Source organism: Sus scrofa, chromosome 3 (assembly GCF_054392235.1).
Source record: "Sus scrofa isolate SSC_HxYL_T2T_F1_AM1 chromosome 3, Sscrofa_HxYL_maternal_Yorkshire_Landrace_v2.0, whole genome shotgun sequence".
Taxonomy (NCBI): Eukaryota; Metazoa; Chordata; class Mammalia; order Artiodactyla; family Suidae; genus Sus; species Sus scrofa.
In genome coordinates this window covers 7,496,975-7,517,313 of record NC_139385.1, presented here as the reverse complement: position 1 = coordinate 7,517,313, position 20,339 = coordinate 7,496,975, and the positions used below count along the sequence as shown (strand labels likewise).

Sequence of the window (20,339 nt, the reverse complement as noted above, 5' to 3'; positions counted from 1 at the left end):
AAAAATATGCAACCTAGAATACTCTATCCAGCAAGAATATCATTTAAAATAGAAGGGGAAATAAAAATTTTTCCCAACAAACAAAAACTTAAAGAATACAGCAACACAAAACCCAGGTTAAAGGAAATATTGAAAGGGCTTCTCTAAACCAAAAAGAAAGGAAGGAAAGGGAAGAAAAAAGAAAAGAAAAAAAAAAAAGAAGAAGAAGAAGAGGAAGAACTAGGACTGAGGAAACTGCAATCAGAGAGCAGTCACTCAAATAAGCCAGCATACAGATTTAATCATGAACATGCTTCAAACAAAATAAAATTAAAAAGAAAAAAATAAAAAAGAGTCATCAAAACCATAAAATGTGGGCAAGGGATGTCAGGAGGTAAATAACCCTTTTTGTGTGTTTGTATGTCTCTCTTCTTAATTTTAATATAGTAATGAAGTGTTTGAACTTACAGGACCATCAGGCTAAAACACACATTTATGGGAAGGGGTTAGCATACTGAAAAAACAGGCAACCACAAGCCAAAACCAAATATTGCATTTGCAAAAAATGAAAAAAAATACACTCAAGCAGATAATAACAGGAGACCATCCAACCAAAAAAAAAAAAAAAGAAAGAAAGGAAGAATGGAGAACCATAGAATCAACTGGAACACGAGGTTCAAATGGCAATAAATAATCATCTATCAATTATCACCTTAATTGTCAATGGACTGAATGCCCCAATCAAAAGACACAGAGTGGCTGAGTGGATAAAAAGGCAAAAACCTTCAATATGCTGCCTACAAGAAACTCACCTTAGGACAAAAGATACATATAGATTGAAAGTGAAAGGGTGGGGAAAAATATTTCACCCCAATAGACATGACAGAAAAGCAGGAGTCGCAACGCTCATATCAGACAAAATAGACTTTAAAACAAAAGACATAAAGAAAGACAAAGAAGGACACTATTTAATGCTTAAGGGATCCATCCAAGGAGAGGATGTTACTATCGTCAACATATATGCCCCAAATATAGGAGCACCCAGATACATACAACAAATATTAACAGACATAAAGGGAGATATTGATGAGAATACAATCACAGTAGGAGACCTAAATACCCCCCTCACATCAATGGACAGATCCTCTAGACAGAAAACCAATAAAGCAACAGAGATCCTAAAGGAAACAATAGAAAAGTTAGACTTCATTGATATCTTCAGGACACTACATCCAAAAAAATCAGAATACACATTCTTCTCAAATGCTCATGGAACATTCTCAAGAATCGACCACATATTGGGACACAAAGCGAATCTCAATAAATTTAGGAGCGTAGACATTATCTCAAGTATCTTCTCTGACCACAATGCCATGAAATTAGAAATCAACCATGGGAAAAGCAAAGAGAAAAAACCTACTCCATGGAGACTAAACAACATGCTACTAAAAAACCAATGGGTCAATGAGGAAATCAAGAAGGAAATTAAAAACTACCTTGAAACAAATGATAATGAAGACACAACCTCTCAAAATCTATGGGATGCTGCGAAAGCAGTGCTCAGAGGGAAATTTATAGCAATCCAGGCCTTTCTCAAAAAAGAAGAAAGATCCCAAATTGACAACTTAACCCTCCACCTAAACAAATTAGAAAAAGAAAAACAAAAAAGTCCTAAAGTCAGCAGAAGGAAGGAAATTATGAAGATCAAAGAAGAAATCAATAAAATAGAGACTCAAAAAACAATAGAGAAAATTAATAAAACCAAGATCTGGTTCTTTGAAAAGGTGAACACAATTGACAAACCCCTGGCCAGACTCACTAAAAAGAGGAGAGAAAGAACCCAAATCACCAAAATTATAAATGAAAAAGGAGAAATCACAACGGATACAGCAGAAATACAAAAAACCATAAGAGAATACTATGAACAACTGTATGGCAACAAGTTTGACAATCTGGAAGAAATGGACAATTTTCTAGAATCTTACAGCCTGCCAAAACTGAATCAAGCAGAAACAGACCAACTGAACAGACCGATCACTAGAAATGAAATTGAAGAGGTCATAAAATCACTCCCTACAAATAAAAGTCCAGGACCAGATGGCTTCACAGGTGAATTTTACCAAACATATAAAGAGGAATTGGTGCCCATCCTCCTTAAACTCTTTCAAAAGGTTGAAGAAGAAGGAATACTCCCAAAGACATTCTATGAGGCCACCATCACCCTCATTCCAAAACCAGGCAGAGATACCACCAAAAAAGAAAACTATCGGCCAATATCTTTGATGAATATAGATGCAAAAATTCTCAACAAAATCTTAGCCAACCGAATCCAACAACATATCAAAAAAATTATACACCATGACCAGGTTGGGTTCATCCCAGGTTCACAAGGATGGTTCAACATACGCAAATCAATCAGCATCATACACCACATTAACAAAAAAAAGGTCAAAAATCATATGATCATCTCAATAGACGCAGAAAAAGCATTTGACAAAGTTCAACATCCATTCATGATCAAGACACTTGCCAAAGTGGGTATAGAGGGAACATTCCTGAATATAATCAAAGCCATTTATGATAAACCCACAGCAAATATAATCCTCAATGGGGAAAAACTGAAAGTCTTCTCACTCAAATCTGGAACAAGACAGGGATGCCCACTCTCACCACTGCTCTTCAACATAGTTTTGGAAGTCTTAGCCACAGCAATCAGACAAACAAACGAAATAAAAGGCATCCATATAGGAAGAGAAGAGATCAAACTGTCACTGTATGCAGATGATATGATACTATACCTAGAAAACCCTAAGGACTCAACCCCAAAACTCCTTGAAGTGATTAATAAATTCAGCAAAGTGGCAGGATATAAGATTAACATTCAGAAGTCAGTTGCATTTCTGTATACCAGCAATGAAACATTAGAAAAGGAATACAAAAAAATGATACCTTTTAAAATTGTACCTCACAAAATCAAATACCTCGGAATACACCTGACCAAAGAGGTAAAGGACCTATATGCCGAGAACTATAAAACCTTAATCAAAGAGATCAAAGAAGATGTAAAGAAATGGAAAGATATTCCATGTTCCTGGATTGGGAAAATCAATATTGTGAAAATGGCCATCCTACCCAAAGCAATCTACAGATTCAATGCAATCCCTATCAAATTACCCATGACATTGTTCACAGAACTAGAACAAACAATCCAAACATTTATATGGAACCACAAAAGACCCAGAATCGCCAAAGCAATCCTGAGAAACAAAAACCAAGCAGGAGGCATAACTTACCCAGACTTCAAGAAATACTACAAAGCCACAGTCATCAAAACAGTGTGGTACTGGTACCAAAACAGACAGACAGACCAATGTAACAGAATCGAGAATCCGGAAATAAACCCTGACACCTATGGTCAATTAATCTTTGACAAGGGAGACAAGAACATAAAATGGGAAAAAGAAAGTCTATTCAGCAAGCATTGCTGGGAAACCTGGACAGCTGCATGCAAAGCAATGAAACCAGAACACACCCTCACACCATGAACAAAAATAAACTCCAAATGGCTGAAAGACTTAAATATATGACAGGACACCATCAAACTCCTAGAAGAAAACATAGGCAAAACACTCTCTGACATCAACATCATGAATATTTTCTCAGGTCAGTCTCCCAAAGCAATAGAAATTAGAGCAAAAATAAACCCATGGGACCTCATCAAACTGACAAGCTTTTGCACAGCAAAGGAAACCCAAAAGAAAACAAAAAGACAACTTACAGAATGGGAGAAAATAGTTTCAAATGATGCAACTGACAAGGGCTTAATCTCTAGAATATACAAGCAACTTATACAACTCAACAGCAAAAAAACCAATCAATCAATGGAAAAATGGGCAAAAGACCTGAATAGACATTTCTCCAAAGAAGATATACAGATGGCCAACAAACATATGAAAAAATGCTCAACATCACTGATTATAAGAGAAATGCAAATCAAAACTACCATGAGATACCACCTCACACCAGTCAGAATGGCCATCATTAATAAATCCACAAATAACAAGTGCTGGAGGGGCTGTGGAGAAAAGGGAACCCTCCTGCACTGCTGGTGGGAATGTAAACTGGTACAGCCACTATGGAGAACAGTTTGGAGATACCTTAGAAACCTATACATAGAACTTCCATATGACCCTGCAATCCCACTCTTGGGCATCTATCCGGACAAAGCTCTACTTAAAAGAGACACATGCACCCGCATGTTCATTGCAGCACTATTCACAATAGCCAGGACATGGAAACAATCCAAATGTCCATCGACAGATGATTGGATTCAGAAGATGTGGTATATATATACAATGGAATACTACTCAGCCATAAAAAGGATGACATCATGCCATTTGCAGCAACATGGATGGAACTAGAGAATCTCATGCTGAGTGAAATGAGCCAGAAAGACAAAGACAAATACCATATGATATCACTTATAACTGGAATCTAATATCCAGCACAAATGAACATCTCCTCAGAAAAGAAATTCATGGACTTGGAGAAGAGACTTGTGGTTGCCTGATGGGAGGGGGAGGGAGTGGGAGGGATAGGGAGCTTGGGCTTATCAGACACAACCTAGAATAGATTTATAAGGAGATCCTGCTGAATAGCATTGAGAACTATGTCTAGATGCTCATGTTGCAACAGAAGAAAGGGTGGTGGAAAAAAACTGTAACTGCAATGTATACATGTAAGGATGACCTGACCCCCTTGCTGTACAGTGGGAAAATAATAATAATAAAAAAAATAACGATGTCAATATCCCAGTTGTGATGCAGAACAGTTTTGTGTGTTTTTTTTTTCTTTGTTTTTTTTTTTGGGGGGGGGTGTACACCCATGGCATATTGTAAATTAGGCTAGACAGCTAATGGCCTATACCACTGCCACAGCAATACCAGATCTGAGCTGTGTCTGCGAGCTACACTGCAGCTCTCGGCAATACCAGATACTTAACCCACTGAGCAAGACCAGGGATCGAACCTGAATCCCCATTGATAGCAGTCCAATTCATTTCAGCTGAGCCACTACAGGAGCTCCCATGTTAAACAGTTTTTTAGCAAGACGTTACTACCAGGGAAAAGTGGGTGAGGGCTGCACGGCATCTCCCTGTATCTTGCCAACCACTGCATGTCAACTACGACTACCTCAAAGTTTACTTTTTAAAAGTTTAATTTAGAAAAAGTTTAATTTAAAAAGTTCATAGTTGAGGAGTTCCCTTTTGGCACAGAGGATTAAGGATCCCATGTTGTCACTGCAGTGGCTTGGGTGGCTGCTGTGGCATGGGTTCAATCCCTGGCCGAGGAATTTCCACACACCACGAGTGAGGCCAAAAGAAAGTTACATAGCTCAGCGTTAGAAAAACCAACTGAAACACAGCTTTTTCAGTGTCAAGCCCTAGACATTCAGGCTTATTGAAGGTAAAAATGTGGTTATTTTGTCAATCTCATTGTTGACGATTTAGTCTTGTTCAACAAAGAAATGCCTTTCTATTCAATAGCAAATGTATTCCACAAATATACATTTATAGAGTGTCTATTAGATGCGGTAGCCACATCCAGGTAAGTAATGGGAAATGTATGTACCATTGATGGCGAGACTGTGTTGCAGACATATGCCCACATACCCACTTTTTTACATTAAAAAAATCCTGTGGGATTAGCTGTTGTCATCGTTATCATTTTGCCGTGAGTATACCGGAAAGGTAAATACATGACTCCCAAAAATATGGAATCAACATGTCTCAAAGATTTTTGCAAAATCAATACATTAATGTTGAAACAACTCCTTCTAAGGCTTTTGGTGAAACAGTGTATATGGTTCATCAGTAAAAGCGTTTTTGACAATAGAACATCAGTGAAAGAATGTTACAACAAAAGCCATATGTCAGAGAGAAAAATGAGTAATATGCTACAATAAAACCAGCTCTTGGGGATTCTCTTTCTACTGGTTCATCTGATGCATAGATTAACCTTCAACTTCACCATGTTTGAACTCTAATCATATAGGAAATCCCAAAGTCAAACAGGAGCCTTTGGCTGGATAAATACATAAGCCTTGAGGTGGCTTGGTAAATGATGCTGCAATATGCCATGGAAAGAGCTTGTCATCCTCTTGCATGAGTTCCAGGTATTGAATAAGTTTTTAACAAATTAATAAGATCAGATGCTTAAAAAGCTGAAGAGCCCAAATTTGAGTACTTCTATCTCCAAATCTTATCGTATTCTCCTGCAAATAAACCACACTGTTCCTGAACATCCCTGGCCCAGTGAGATCAGCAGAATGTAAAGAAACAGGGCAATTAAGTGTAAAACAAGATTATAGATATAAACATGGGGTGTGCTGGGACATTATGGTATCCATAAGCCTTACACAGGCAAGGAATGCTACTCAGGTGAGATGAATCCAGCTGCGTCTAGAGACAGGGGTTTATAATTAGTCACGTGTGGAAAGGGAGGAAGTGACGTCCCAGGAAGAAGCGAATGCCCCTGTGATACACACAGGTATCACGATCCAGGAGCATGTTGAGCTGAAGGGAGATGTCTCTTAAGGTCTTGGGAGTCAGGAAGGGGCTCAAAAAGCTGCTCACCCAAAAGGACTCGAGGTGCAGACAAGACCTGAGGATTCCAGGAAACCTTCAGGAACCAGGTACGTTTCACTCACTTTGAATTACCACATCTATCTTTAAGAGGAAAGCTCTGGAATTTTATTGTTTGGTTTTGTTTAGTATGATGGAATATAAATATCTTGGCAGTATTTGGACTATTGTATACTCAGTCTGCCTGACTCCAAGTTGAATATTCTTTGAAGTTTGTCAGTTTGAAAATATTTAAGAAGCCCTAATTGACTGTGATGTGCTCTTTCTTTACTGAACTTGATTAACCTGTTCTAAGATTTTACTTAACTTTTATTTGTTAGTATCATAAATAAGATTGACCTCTGTTTTTCATTTTCATGATACATTTCTGAAATTAAATCTTGAGAAATTCCTCTCAAGAAAAAGTATCGAAATACAGAAATTTCTCTGAACCCTGTAACTCTAAGGGAATGAGAGTTTTTTTTAATGAGCAAATGCTGTGATGAACATGAAAACTAGGACAAGGTGTGGGAGGGAAAGATCATAGGCTTTGGAACCTGACAAACGTGAGTGGGGCCAGGACTTCAGTAAGGGAGGTGAGGGGCTGGAGGTACAACTTCCCGGAGGTGCCTGGGGTCAGGCTGGGGCAGGGCTGGCACCTGCAAGAGAATCTGGCTTCAATTTTGCTCCTTTGGTGACCTATCTGCCTCAGCCTCATGCGGCCTCTTGGTCATGAGTCTAGATACCAGCCCTGCTCCCACTACTCCCACAATCTCAGATGAGTTACTTCAGCCCTTTAACTTTAACCTCAATTATTTTCTTCTGCAAAGTGATTGCTTCTATTCACCTGTCTCCCAAGGTTCTTTGAAAATTGAGTAGATATATTCTAGTGAGCATATTTCCTGGAGTATCACAGGTGCACATTAAAGTTTGTTTCTTTACCCTCTGGATTCTACCCTGCAGCCCCTCCCCACCCCCCACAAAAAGATGCTGCAGGAGAAGTAGTTAGAAGGTAGATAATTACCGAACTTTTTGCATGGATAGGTGTTTGGGCTCAATCTAGAACACTGGTTCTCACAGTGTCCTACGTATCCCAACAGCATCATCATGACCTGGGAGTGTGTTAGAAATGGAAATTCTTGGAGTTCCCCTCATGGCTCAGTGGAAACAAATCTGACTAGCATCCATGAGGATGCAGGTTCGATCCCTGGCCTCGCTCAGTGGGTTAAGGATCCGGCATTTCTGTGGCTGTGGTGTAGGCTGGCAGCTGCAGTTCTGATTCGACCCCTAGCCTGGGAACCTCGTGTGCTGCAGGGGAGACCCTAAAAAGACAAAAATAAATAAATAAATAAATAAATAAATAAATAAATAAATAAATAAATAAATAAATGTAAATTCTGGGTTTCCCAGTCAGATACTCTGGTAGGGGTCAGGATTAAGCAAACTGTTTTAATGAGCCCTCCATAGGATTCTGATGGGTGCTCACGGTGGAGAATCATGTTGTAGAAGAACCTGAGAATAATTGTGGCATTTGAATCAAGAAAGTAGCATCAAAGTATTTAAATGAGAGCAGCGTTCAGAGCTGTGACTGAATAAATGATAATGACAGGGATTCAAGGCAGAAGGCAGGGAGCCTCATTAGGAAGATATTCCTTTAAAGTAACTATTCAGTTACCCAAAAGTGAACAACAATAGTGAAAGTGATCATGCCTAGGACAGAGGTTTGCAGTGGTGTGGATATAGCAGAAATACTGTCATTGGGAAACTTCTTAGTGTGTATCTTGGTCCTGCAAAACCGGGGATATTAGCAGGGTCATAGCAGGTGGACAATAGATGGGTGCTTTTGAGTGAATGAACCCAGAGGATGTCCTGCTCTGCTCATATTTAAGTGAAATGTTTGGTTGTATTTAACTTTTTTTAAATCACACCCATGGCACATGGAAGTTCCTGGGCCAGAGACCAAACCTGGACCACAGCGGTGACCCAAGCCACTGCCCTGAAAACACCAGATTCTTACCCAGGTGAGCCACAAGAGAATTCCTGTCATTTCAATTTCAAAGAAAATAAAACTGTTCTCTGGCAGATGAACATCAACAAAACAGATGCTGTTTGGGCTCCTTGGCCTTTGATATACGAAGCGAACCTAGACATCATGAACTTGGAATTTTTCTCTATGCCATGATGCTTTATTTGTTGTGAATTAGAGTCATCTGGGTAAATGTGAGTATGTGAAGAGCTCATGAGAATCGCTGAACCCACGGTAATGGCACGTCATTTCTCTTGCCAGATATGAGGCAATGTGTGAGGTGTGCAAAGGATCAGTACCCTAATAGTGACCAAGACCATTGCTTCTCAAAGGTGGAGAACTTCCTGGCCTGTGGAGATCCTCTGGGGATGGTTCTGGCCTGCACAGCCCTTGGTCTGCCTGTGCTCACAGCTGGGGCTCTTGGGGTCTTTGTGAAGCAGAGGGACACCCCCATAGTCAAAGCTAATAACCGGGCTCTCAGCTACATCCTGCTCATCTCCCTCATCCTGTGCTGCCTCTGCTCCTTCCTCTTCTTTGGCCGTCCCAACACTGCCACCTGCCTCCTCCAGCAAATGCCCTTTGGGGTTATCTTCACCATGGCCGTTTCCACCACTTTGGTTAAAACCATCACTGTGGTCCTGGCTTTCAAGGTCACAACCCCAGGGAGAATGATGCAGCAGTGGTTGCTCTCAGGGGCCCCCAGTGCCCTCATTGCCATCTGCTCCCTGATTCAAGGGACTTTCTGTGCAGTCTGGTTGGGGACCTCTCCCCCTTTCATGGACATAGATGCACATTCGGAGCCTGCCCCCCTGATTGTCATGTGCAACAAGGGCTCTGCCATGATGTTGTATCTTTCCTTAGGATACTGGGTTTCCTTGGCCCTCTTGAGCTTCACCCTGGCTTTCCCGGCCAGGAACCTACCCAACACTTTCAGTGAAACCAGTTGACTGACATCCAGCATGCTGGTGTTCTGTGGTGTCTGGATCACATTCCTCCCTGTGTACAATAGCTTCAAGGGGAAGGTCACAGTGGCGGTGGAGGTCTTTTGCATCTTGGCTTCCAGTGCTGGGTTACTGGGGTGCATCTTTGCCCCCAAGTACTATCATATCCTCCTCAGGTCAGAGAGGAATATCCTCCATAGACTAAGGAGCAAACCTCTCTGGGGGAAAATAAATATTCTAGGAGGGGTGTGTGTGTGTATTACCTAAGACAATTAGAAAGCCTGAAAATTAAAGAAAACCCTGAAGAGTTGTCTCCCCACACCTTGCCATGGGTACCTGTCTGTTCTGGCATCATTTTTTCCCTTGATTTGGAATGCCCTGGTTATGTTCATTACATCCCTGGATATAAATCTCTGTTCTGCACTAACTCTTCTTTCATCGATTCTTTTCTTGAATGAATAACCTTTTCTTTTTACTTCCTAGATTTCATAGTATGTCCTGACTGCTGATAACAGCTGTATTTTGGTACTGCTGCTTTGTGGTTATTTTGTTTTTTCATAATAAATTTCTCAAATTTTTGAAGGGTTTTGGTAAGGTCCATAATACACCGTAGAACAGATGGATTGGAATTGTTTTGATTTCATAGATGAATTTGAAGAAGGACTGACTTCTCTGTGGTAAAATTTCCCACTCAGGAATGCAGGTTAACTCTTCATTTCTCCTAGCCTTTTCATTTTATTTTTTAACACTTTATTATATTTATTATATTAATGAGTCATCTGTAGTTATTTGCGTTAAGTAATGTATTGTGTGTTGTTCTTTTTTGAGCTTACTGGTTTTCTTCTATGAGTTCTAGATTGATTATTTTGAATTCTAAGGTATACCAAATAATAACAGGTTTCTTTCTGCTCCAGATACTTATTTCTTCACAGTTGTATTAATGGGAGTCTTTAACACAATGCTTACTAGTAGTAGAAAGTGTGAGCTTTGCATTCTTGGATTTGATGGAAATGTTTGTAGTATCTCTTTTTTTCCACTAAAATGTATGTTGGTGGGTTTTGATTATATCTTTTTTTTATAATGTTTTTATTTTCCCACTGTACATCAAGGGGGTCAGGTTATCCTTTCATGTATACATTACAATTACAGTTTTCCCCCCACCCTTTCTCTGTTGCAGCATGAGTATCTAGACAAAGTTTTCAATGCTATTCAGCAGGATCTCCTTGTAAATCTATTCTAAGTTGTGTCTGATAAGCCCAAGCTCCCCATCCCTCCCACTCCCTCCCCCTCCCATCAGGCAGCCACAAGTCTCTTCTCCAAGTCCATGATTTTCTTTTCTGAGGAGACGTTCATTTGTGCTGGACATTAGATTCCAGTTATAAGTGATATCATATGATGGTATTTGTCTTTGTCTTTCTGGCTCATTTCACTCAGGATGAGATTCTCTAGTTCCATCCATGTTGCTGCAAATGGCATGATGTCATTCTTTTTTATGGCTGAGTAGTATTCCATTGTGTATATATACCACCTCTTCCAAATCCAATCATCTGTCGATGGACATTTGGGTTGTTTCCATGTCCTGGCTATTGTGAATAGTGCTGCAATGAACATGCGGGTGCACGTGTCTCTTTTAAGTAGAGTTTTGTCCAGATAGTTGCCCAAGAGTGGGATTGTGGGGTCATATGGAAGTTCTATGTATAGGTTTCTGAGGTATCTCCAAACTGTTCTCCATAGTGGCTGTACCAGTTTACATTCCCACCAACAGATTATATCTTTTTTTAATTGAAATAAATATCTCATTAATGAGGAGAGTGCCCTGTATTCAACCTGTTAAGATTTTACATAAATGTTTCATATTGTGGTCAAAGATACATAATATAAAATTTACCATCTTAACCATATTTAAGTGCACAGTTCCATAGTAAGTACATTCATACGATGGTGCAACCAAATTCCAGAACCCTTTTGATCTTCTCAACATAAAAGTCTATAAGAATGGGACAACTCCCCATCCCCTGGCTCCACCATTCTACTTTCTTTCTCTGCGAGAAACAAAGTAGAATGTGTCTTTTGATGAAGACTTCATTTCACTTAAAATAATTTCCTTAAGGTTCATCCATGTGTAGCATATGTCAGAATTTTCTTCCTTTTTCAGGCTTAATCATATTCCTTTGTTTGTCCATGTACCACGTTTTGTTTATGCATTCATCGATCACCAGGCACTTGAGCTGCTCCCACTTCTAGGCTGTTGTGAATTACACTTCTATGAACAAAGGTGTGCAAATAGCTCTTGGAAATGCTGCTTTTAATTCTCTGGGGCATATACCCAGAAGTGCAATTTCTGGATCACAAGTTAATTCTATTATTCATTTTTGAGATACCACCAAAACGTTTGCTCTGATGGCTGTACCAGTTTACATTCCCACCAAGAGTGCAGAAGTAGTGCAGTGTCTGTGCATCTCTCCCAACACTTACTAATCTCTGCTTTTTAAAGAATAGTCATCTCAATAAGCATGTGGTGGCAGCTGATTGTGTTAACAGATGTTTGTTTTTGTTAAAGAGTGAGACTTAGTTTTCTTATCTTAATAGTTATAAATGACATAGAACATTATATCCCTCCAGGTGCACAGCATAGTGATTTGCTATGTGTGTGTATTTCAAAATGATTGCCACACTAAGTTTAGTTAATTCACCTCACATAGAGTATTTTTCTTGTTATAAGAACTTCTAAAGTCCTTTCTCTTGGCAGCTTTCAAATACACAATTCTACATGATTAACTATAGTCACCATGCCCTACATTAAATCCTTCAAACTCATTTACCTTACAACTGGAAGTTTTAATCTTGATCACCTTCACCCATTTCTTCTACCCTGAGCACCAACCCTGGCGTCACTAATCTGTTCTCTGTATCTGAAAGTTGAGAGTTTTTGGAATTCTCTTATGGCAGAGCAGGTTAAGGATCTGGCCTTTTCACAGCAGAAGCTTCGGTCCCTGCTGTGACACATGTTCTTACACATGCTACAAGTGCAGCCCAAATAAATACACAAATAAAATTTGAGAAGCTTTTTTTTTTGGTTCCACATATATGTGATATCTTAGAGTATTAGTCTTTCTCTGTCTGACTCTTAGCATTATGCCCTCAAGCTCTTTCCATCCAGTCACAAATGGAAAGAAATCCTAATTTTTTTTATCATTAAATAATATTCCATTGTACATAATGTGTGTGTTTATATGTGTGTGTGTACATATAGCAATATTAAGTCTTCTAATGTATGAACACAGGGTATCTTTCCATTCATTTTGATCCCTTTAATTTATTTCAGCAGTTTTGTAGTTTTCAGTGTGCAAATCTTTCACTTCCTTAGATAAATTATTTCTGTTATTCCATTTGATTTCTATGGAAAGTGGAATGAAGTTGAACCCTCACCTTACACAATATACAACATTTAACTAAAAATGTACCAAGAACCTAATGTAAGAGCTCAAACTATAAAACTCTTAGAAGAAAATCTAGGGGGAACCTTCATGGCAGTGCATTCACAAAGATTTCTTGGCTATGACACCTAAACCACAGACAACTAAACAAAAACTACATGAATGAGAAGGTAGCAGAATTGTAAAACTTGCCTTTATTAAATGACAGAATCAACAGAGTGAAAGGCAACCTATGGAATGACAGAAAATATTTGTAATCCCTGTGTCAAAGAAGGGGTTAATAGGAGTTCCTGTTGTGGTAGAGTGGGATCAGCGGGGTCTCTTCAGCACTAGCATGCAGGTTGAGAGGTTCCATGCCTGTCCAGTACAGTGGGTTAAAGGATCTGGTTTTACACAGCTGAGGCATAGGTGAAAGAGTGGCTTGGATCTGATCCCTGGCTAGGGAAACCCATATGCCTCAAGTCATCCAAAGAAAGAAAGAAAAAAAAAGGGATAGGAGATTAATATCCAGAATATATCAAAATGATTACAATTATGTAGAGTTATATCTCTTCTCAAGAGGACAGGGGGATATAACACTGTCCTCTTTTATTTTTGGCAAATAATACATGAATAGCCACCCATCGACTTACCTTAGGTTGTTTCATTCTATAATAACTTAATAGCATTCCTGACAAGGCCATATTTGTCTGACTAGAGAGAGAGGTAGCAGAGTAAAGACCAACTCTTTGTGTGTGTGTGTCCCTTTAGGGCTGCACCCCCAGAATACGGAGGCTCCCAGGCTAGGGTTTGAATTGGAGCTGTAGGCAATGGCCTATGCCACAGACACAGCAATGCCAGATCTGAGCCATGTCTGTGACCTACACCACCACTCATGGTAATGCCAGATCCTTAACCCACTGAGCGAGGCCAGGGATAGAGCCTGTATCCTCGTGGACACGAGTCAGATTCATTTTTGATGAGCCACAACAGGAACTCTAAGACCAACTCTTGCTAACTGGGATGGAGACCTAGCCATTTATTCAACACGCTTACACCTTCCAAAACAAGCCAGGCGTCATTTCTGTAAAAATCAATTCTCCTTGATTGTGCTGTGTTACAAGGCAAATACAACCTGAGGGCTAGTGGTGAATATGGCCCCAGCTCATGATGAACAGCCCATCTTAGCTCATCATCTTGAGGATCCCTTGAGGCTCTTTCTCAAAGGGAAATTACCTGCCTGTCAAAGAAAGCATAACCTTGCTCCCAAACATTGTGTTACTCCTCTGAAGATGGTCACTAAGCTGAACAAAGCGTTTAACTGCTAGAAGAAGCAAGAAATAGGAATAGAAATCTGTCCATCACTTTGGCATCCCTCAGCCCATTAGACTCCAGGACAGTTCACTGAGATGTCAGATCCCTGAGTTCACAGGGGAGTAATACATGGCTATCGTAGAAAATGACTCTTACTAAGGGATCTGTTGTAATGTTTATTTATATAATCCACTTCCCCTCAATTGAATATCATTCATGTCAATTGAGATAACAAGGAGTCTTGGCCATTTTCCCTTATTAATCCATGCAGTAAATAGTGCACAATTTAAGTCATGTCATGTTGGTTCCCGGCTTGAGTGAGAAATAGCAATCATAGCAGGGCCCTTGCCCTCTTGAAACTCTCACTGTAATACAGCCAACAGTAAGTGGAGTACAGTGTAACACGTTGTGCATATCATGCAAATGAGGTTCACAAAGTACAAACAGGGGACAGAGAATGAAGATACTGCTTTAAATAGGATCATAAGGAGCCATGTTTGGAGAAGGTCACTTTCAAAATGAGATCCAACAGAAACTAGAGAGTGTCAAGACCATTCATGACTTGACCTTCGTCTTAGTCTCCAGAGCTGTGAGAACTGAGTGTTTGGTGTTTAAGCCATCCCATTCTATGGTATTTTTGTTAGGGCAGCTCAAATGAACTAAGGTAGTTCTCTATGGTACTCTAGTACTCTATGCTCTCAATACCCCTGAGACCAAGATTGAATACTGGAAATGTCTGTTAAACGTTTCATGTTTGCAGTAGTCATCAGGGGTGGGGTACCTAGAAAAATCTTTGAAATTTAATGAGGACAATTTAAGGAGCTTTAACCATTTGTTGCACACTCAGGGCAACCGCACTTTTGGGTTTTGAGTGATCATCACTCTCCCCAGCACCCTCTTCAGAGCCTTAGCTATATCTTTATTTCGGAGAGTGTAGATTAGAGGATTCAGGGTGGGAGTGATGATGTTGTAGAACACGGAACCCACTTTGTCTTGCATTGGGGTTCGCTGGGACCTGGGCCTCATGTAGGAGAAGATGCAGGCGCCAAACCAGAGGGAAACCACAGTGAGGTGAGAGCTACAGGTGGCAAAGGCATTCCTTTTACCCCCAGCTGAGTGCATGTGAATGACATTGTGGAGGATGAAGATGTAGGATGCAGAAATCAGGACGATGGGGAGAAGGAGCAGGATGATGTCACCAATGTACACGGCGATTTCATACACAGTGATGTCTCTCATAATTTTTTATTTTAGTTTATCACCAGATATAGAATATAGTTCCCAGTGCTATACAGTAGGACTTTATTTTTGAAAGAAGGTTTAAATTTTTCTTCCATTAGTAATTATTCAACAGGCCTAATTGTTGAAATAATTGTTCTTTAAAATGTAGAACTTCATATGTCGGTTCATGTATATGTTCTCTCTGTTCACTGTTCACTCTGATGTTCCATAATATGTAGAGCCAAACTTCTAAACAGAGTCTCTCCTCACTAAGGAAGAATTATGTAGACACACATGTATATATATCATTGTCTTTTATAAGTGTACATAATATGCATATGCTTTGCATGCATACTCTAAATTTTATATATAATATCAATGTAATCTTTCAGATTATTTCATATATCAGTCAGGGCTTAACTAGAGAAGCTGAACCACTGAAAGATTTATATATATATATGCACATTTAATGGTTTGTGCAGAAAGCTGTCCTTACTTGACTGTGAAAACAGGTTAAGCAGGTCTGTGTAAGGCTGTCAGCTTTGTGTCTGATGCTGGAACTTGCAGTTCATGGGGCAAGCAGCCAGTCAGGAAAGATGGATATTAAGTGCAGTGAGACAGTTCCCTTGTGGCTCAGAGGGTTAAGTAATAGGCATTGTCAGCGCAGTGGCTCTGGTTATTGGAGTGGAACAGATTTGATCCCTCCTGGGAACGTCCACAGGCAGTGGGTGCAGCTAAAAAGAAAAATGAGATGATGGATCAAGGTCAGGCTGGAACCCACAGACATGCCAGGTAATCCCACAAGGCAGACTGAAACCCAGGTCCCTTCTTACCTCTGGACTTGGTGGCAGGGTTCTCTTGCACACCCTGAGGCCCTGCTTAATGAGTCTAAACATACACTCCTGGCCCAGACATCAGAGCATCTACGGCAGGATCCAGGGAAAGGTAGAGTAACTGCAGGCCCATAGCCACCTCCCACTAGGGAAGTGAGTCAGCAGATCAGAAGCAGATCATCAGCACTGTTGTCAATGATAAGAACAGCTGCACCTATTCTTGCCTGGAAGTACTCCAGAGCATCTCCCCTGAGCCCACCTTAACCTGACACTCACAAGGGAGGGGTTCTGGTAAATGATGGGTATCCTAGCCCAGGCGACACATCACAACAGCCACAGACTGGATCTCCTGTCAAGGTGGCACATGTACTCATCTCCTTAAAACACACATGATCCCACAATGAACACAGCAGAGTCATCCGTCTGCCTACTAGAACTATCCAGCATACAACCAAGCACATGTACGCAGTGTTAGGAAAACAGGGAAGAAATTACTCTTGACTATTGTCCATGGAATGAGTCACCCTTTCCAAGTGTTGACCCATCTGTGGACATCAAGTGCTCGCTTTCTCAGTCACTCCTATTGATGATGATAGACTCACAAACACAGTGACCAGGCAGCATGGGTGGAGGCTCTATGTGGGCCCAGAACCTTCCACGGACCATGGATGTCCACTCAGTCTACACTCAGCCACTGCTGGGGCCCCATCTGCCAAGCCCAGAGACCAACACAGATCCCTGCTGTGGCACCATCCCCAGCAGAATCAGCCAGATACTGGGTGGTAGATGCATTATATTGATGGCTGCCATTAAGGAATGGCTCTTCTCTCATTAGTCTCCATCTTTCTCTGGAACTCTCCATAACATACATTTATCCATCACCTGAGTCCCATCTCCATTCCTCCCACAGCCAATCTACCTATTCACATCCCATTCTGAGTTGTGTCGCTCAAGGGACTTTTTCCTCTGTCTTCTCAGGCAGCTCCGTCAAGGAGCAACCTGACCTCACCCCTCACTCGAGTGTTGAGGAGCAAGCTGGCAGTGTCAGAGGATGCCCTCATCCCTAATAAAGGGCTCTGGAATGGCCCAAGCCCCAACAGTGCCTTACCTGGAACCTTCTCTGCAGAGGCTTGTGGGGAGAACTAGCATAGACGTGAAGAGAGAGGGCAGGACAGAGCCCCACTGCCTCACACCCTGGCTACTGGACATCCAAACAGGGCTTTTCTGAGGGCTCACCAGACGTCCTTCCTCACCCTGGGAATCTCCATTTACTGTGGAGAAGCAGAGGGTCCCACCCAGTCACCACTGTTTCCACTCGTTCTGTCCTGACAGCATCACCAGGAGCAACCGGGCATGGAATTCTGGCATGCTCTTGTGTGCAGGTTCAGAGTTTGCATTCCCTCAGCCTGCCTCAGGACAGATTAACTCATTGAACTTCTTTAGCCTCTAACTGGAGGGCCTTTGAATCCTGCCTATGCCTCCTCTGCCTCTAACCATAGATCCAGCTGCTTCTCCATCCACAATAGTGATGAGAGCTTGGGCCAGAACCCTTTGCATTAATGTTCCCTGGTTAAGAAGCTCCATTTAATCCCTGCTGAATCCTCATGAGTCCAGAATCAAAAGAGAATCTGTTAGGGATTTTCTGCTCTGTCTGTCACTTGAGGGAACATTCTTCTTAGTTTCACTCCTCCTTTCCCACTTGGTAAAATAAGAATTTGGGTTCTAGCACTGATGGTTTCCGAATAAGCACCTTCTCGACAGCACAAATGTTTCCTCAGGAAGAATAAAGGGGCTCGAATGAGGACAGACTGGGCCTGAGCTGAGCCAATCCTGAGGGAAGAGAGGAATCATCCATGAGAGATAAAACAGCCCCCAGCCCAGGGGACCCAGGTCAACCAAGGCAGTTGAGGACACTAAATATATGGCATCAGGAATTCCCACCCAAAGGACACTTCCCGAATCTCTTCTGGAAACCATGCCTCGAGATGCCCATTAGACTTGCTGTGTGCATGAGTAAGTGTCCCCAAGGGCTTTGCTTGAAGTTTGAGTGTAGTCTCAGGGGAGTGAGAGATTTTGAGGAGTGTGGCTCAGAAGATCACATGGGGATATCTTCTCCAAGGGGGACTGAACTGTGGAGAGAAACACCTCTGGAGGCCCTAGCTTGTTTTTCTTTTTTTCATTTATTCCTCACTTTAAAAAAGAATTAGTTTCTTTATGAAGTGTAGTGATATACAATGTTATGTTTCAGGTATACAACAACGTGATTCAATGGTATATATATTCTTTTTATCATATTCCCCCCGATTCTTTTCTTTTTTTTGGACTTTTGTCTTTTTAGGGCTGTACCTGTGGCATATGGGGGTTCCCAGTCTAGGGGTCCAATCAGAGCTGTAGTTTCCAGCCTTCACCTCAGCCACAGCAACACCAGATCCAAGTCGAGTCTGCACCCTACAACACAGCTTGCGGCAATGCCAGATCCTTAACCCACTGGCAAGGCCAGGGATTGACACCATAACCTCATGGTCCCTACTCATATTCGCCTCCACTGTGCCACAATGGGAAGTGTTCTTATAAAATACTGAGAAGGGTTCCCTGTACTATGCAGTAGGTCCTTGTTGATTATCTATTTTATATATGGTAGGGTGCATATGTAAATCCCCAATTCTTAATTTATTCTTTTGCACCATCTTACCCCTTTGGCAACTATTACTCTGTTTTCTGCGTCTGTGTCTCTATTTCTATTTTGTGTATGTTTATTTGTATGATGTTTATTATGCTTCCACATATAAGTGATAGCATATGATATGTGTCTTTGGCATATTTCACTTAGTCTGATAATTTCTAGGTCCATTAATGTTCCTGCAAAGGGCATTATTTCATTCTGTTTATGGCTAAGTTTCCATTGTTGAAATACACCACATCTTCTTTATCTATTGATCTGCTGACCCACATTTGGGTTGCTTCCATGTCTTGGGATTTGTAAACAGTGCTGCAGTGAATGTTTGGGTACGTGTCTCTTTTTGATTTTTAGGGTTTTCTCCAGATACGTGCCCAGGAGCGGGACTGCAGGACCATATGGTAGCTCTATTTTTCAGTTTTTTAGGGAACCTCCATACTGTTCTCCACAGAGGCTGAACCAACTTACATTGCCACCAAAAGTGTAGGAGGGTTCCTTTTCTCTGCCTCCTCTGTAGTATGTAGTATTTGTAGACTTTTTGATGATGTCTTTTCGGACCTGTGTGAAGTGATACCTTATTGTGGATTTAATTTGCCTTTCTCTCAAAATTAGGGATGTTGAGCACCTTTTCATATGCCTACGAGCCATCTGTATGTCTTCCTTTTTCTTTTTCTTTTTTTGTTTTGTTTTGTTTTTTAGGATTGCATCTGCAACATTTGCATGTTCCCAGGTTAGGGGTTGAGTCAGAGCTGAAGCTGCCAGCATACACCACAGCCACAGCACCGTGGGATTCAGGCTGTGTCTGCAGCCTATGCCACAGCTCAAGGCAATGCCAGATCCTTAAGCCACTGAGTGAGGCCAGGGATGGAACCCACATCCTCGTGGATACTCGTGGGGTTCCTAACCCACTGAACCGTAATGGGAACTCCTGTATACTTCTTGAGAGAAATTACAGATTTATTTATTTAGATCTTCTGACCATTTTTTGGTTGGATTGTTGGGTATTTTAATATTGAGCTGTATGAGCTGTTTGTATATTCTGGAGATTAATCCTCTGTCGTTTGCATCATTTGCAAATGTTTTCTCCCATTTTGCAGGTTACCTTGTTGTTTCCCTTATGGTTTCCTTTCCTGTGCAAAAGCTTTGAAGTTTCACTAGGTCCCAGTTTGCTTTGTTTTTGCTTTTCTTCCCTTTGCTGTAGGAGGTGGATCAAGAAGGATATTGCTGCAGTTTATGTCAAAGAGTGTTCTGCCGATGTTTCCTCTAGGAGTTTTATAGCATCTGGTTTTACATTTAGGTCTTCCATCCAC

General features: G+C 41.0%; 1 protein-coding gene across 1 annotated transcript; it reads right to left on the bottom strand.

The window, feature by feature from the left end:
- Positions 1 to 15,141: 15,141 nt before the first annotated feature.
- Positions 15,142 to 15,537, bottom strand: LOC146404364 (olfactory receptor 2AE1-like). The gene has a single exon (XM_085016200.1). The coding sequence runs from the start codon at positions 15,535 to 15,537 to the stop codon at positions 15,142 to 15,144; it is 396 nt and encodes a 131-aa protein (XP_084872326.1).
- Between the last annotated feature and the right edge of the window lie 4,802 nt (positions 15,538 to 20,339).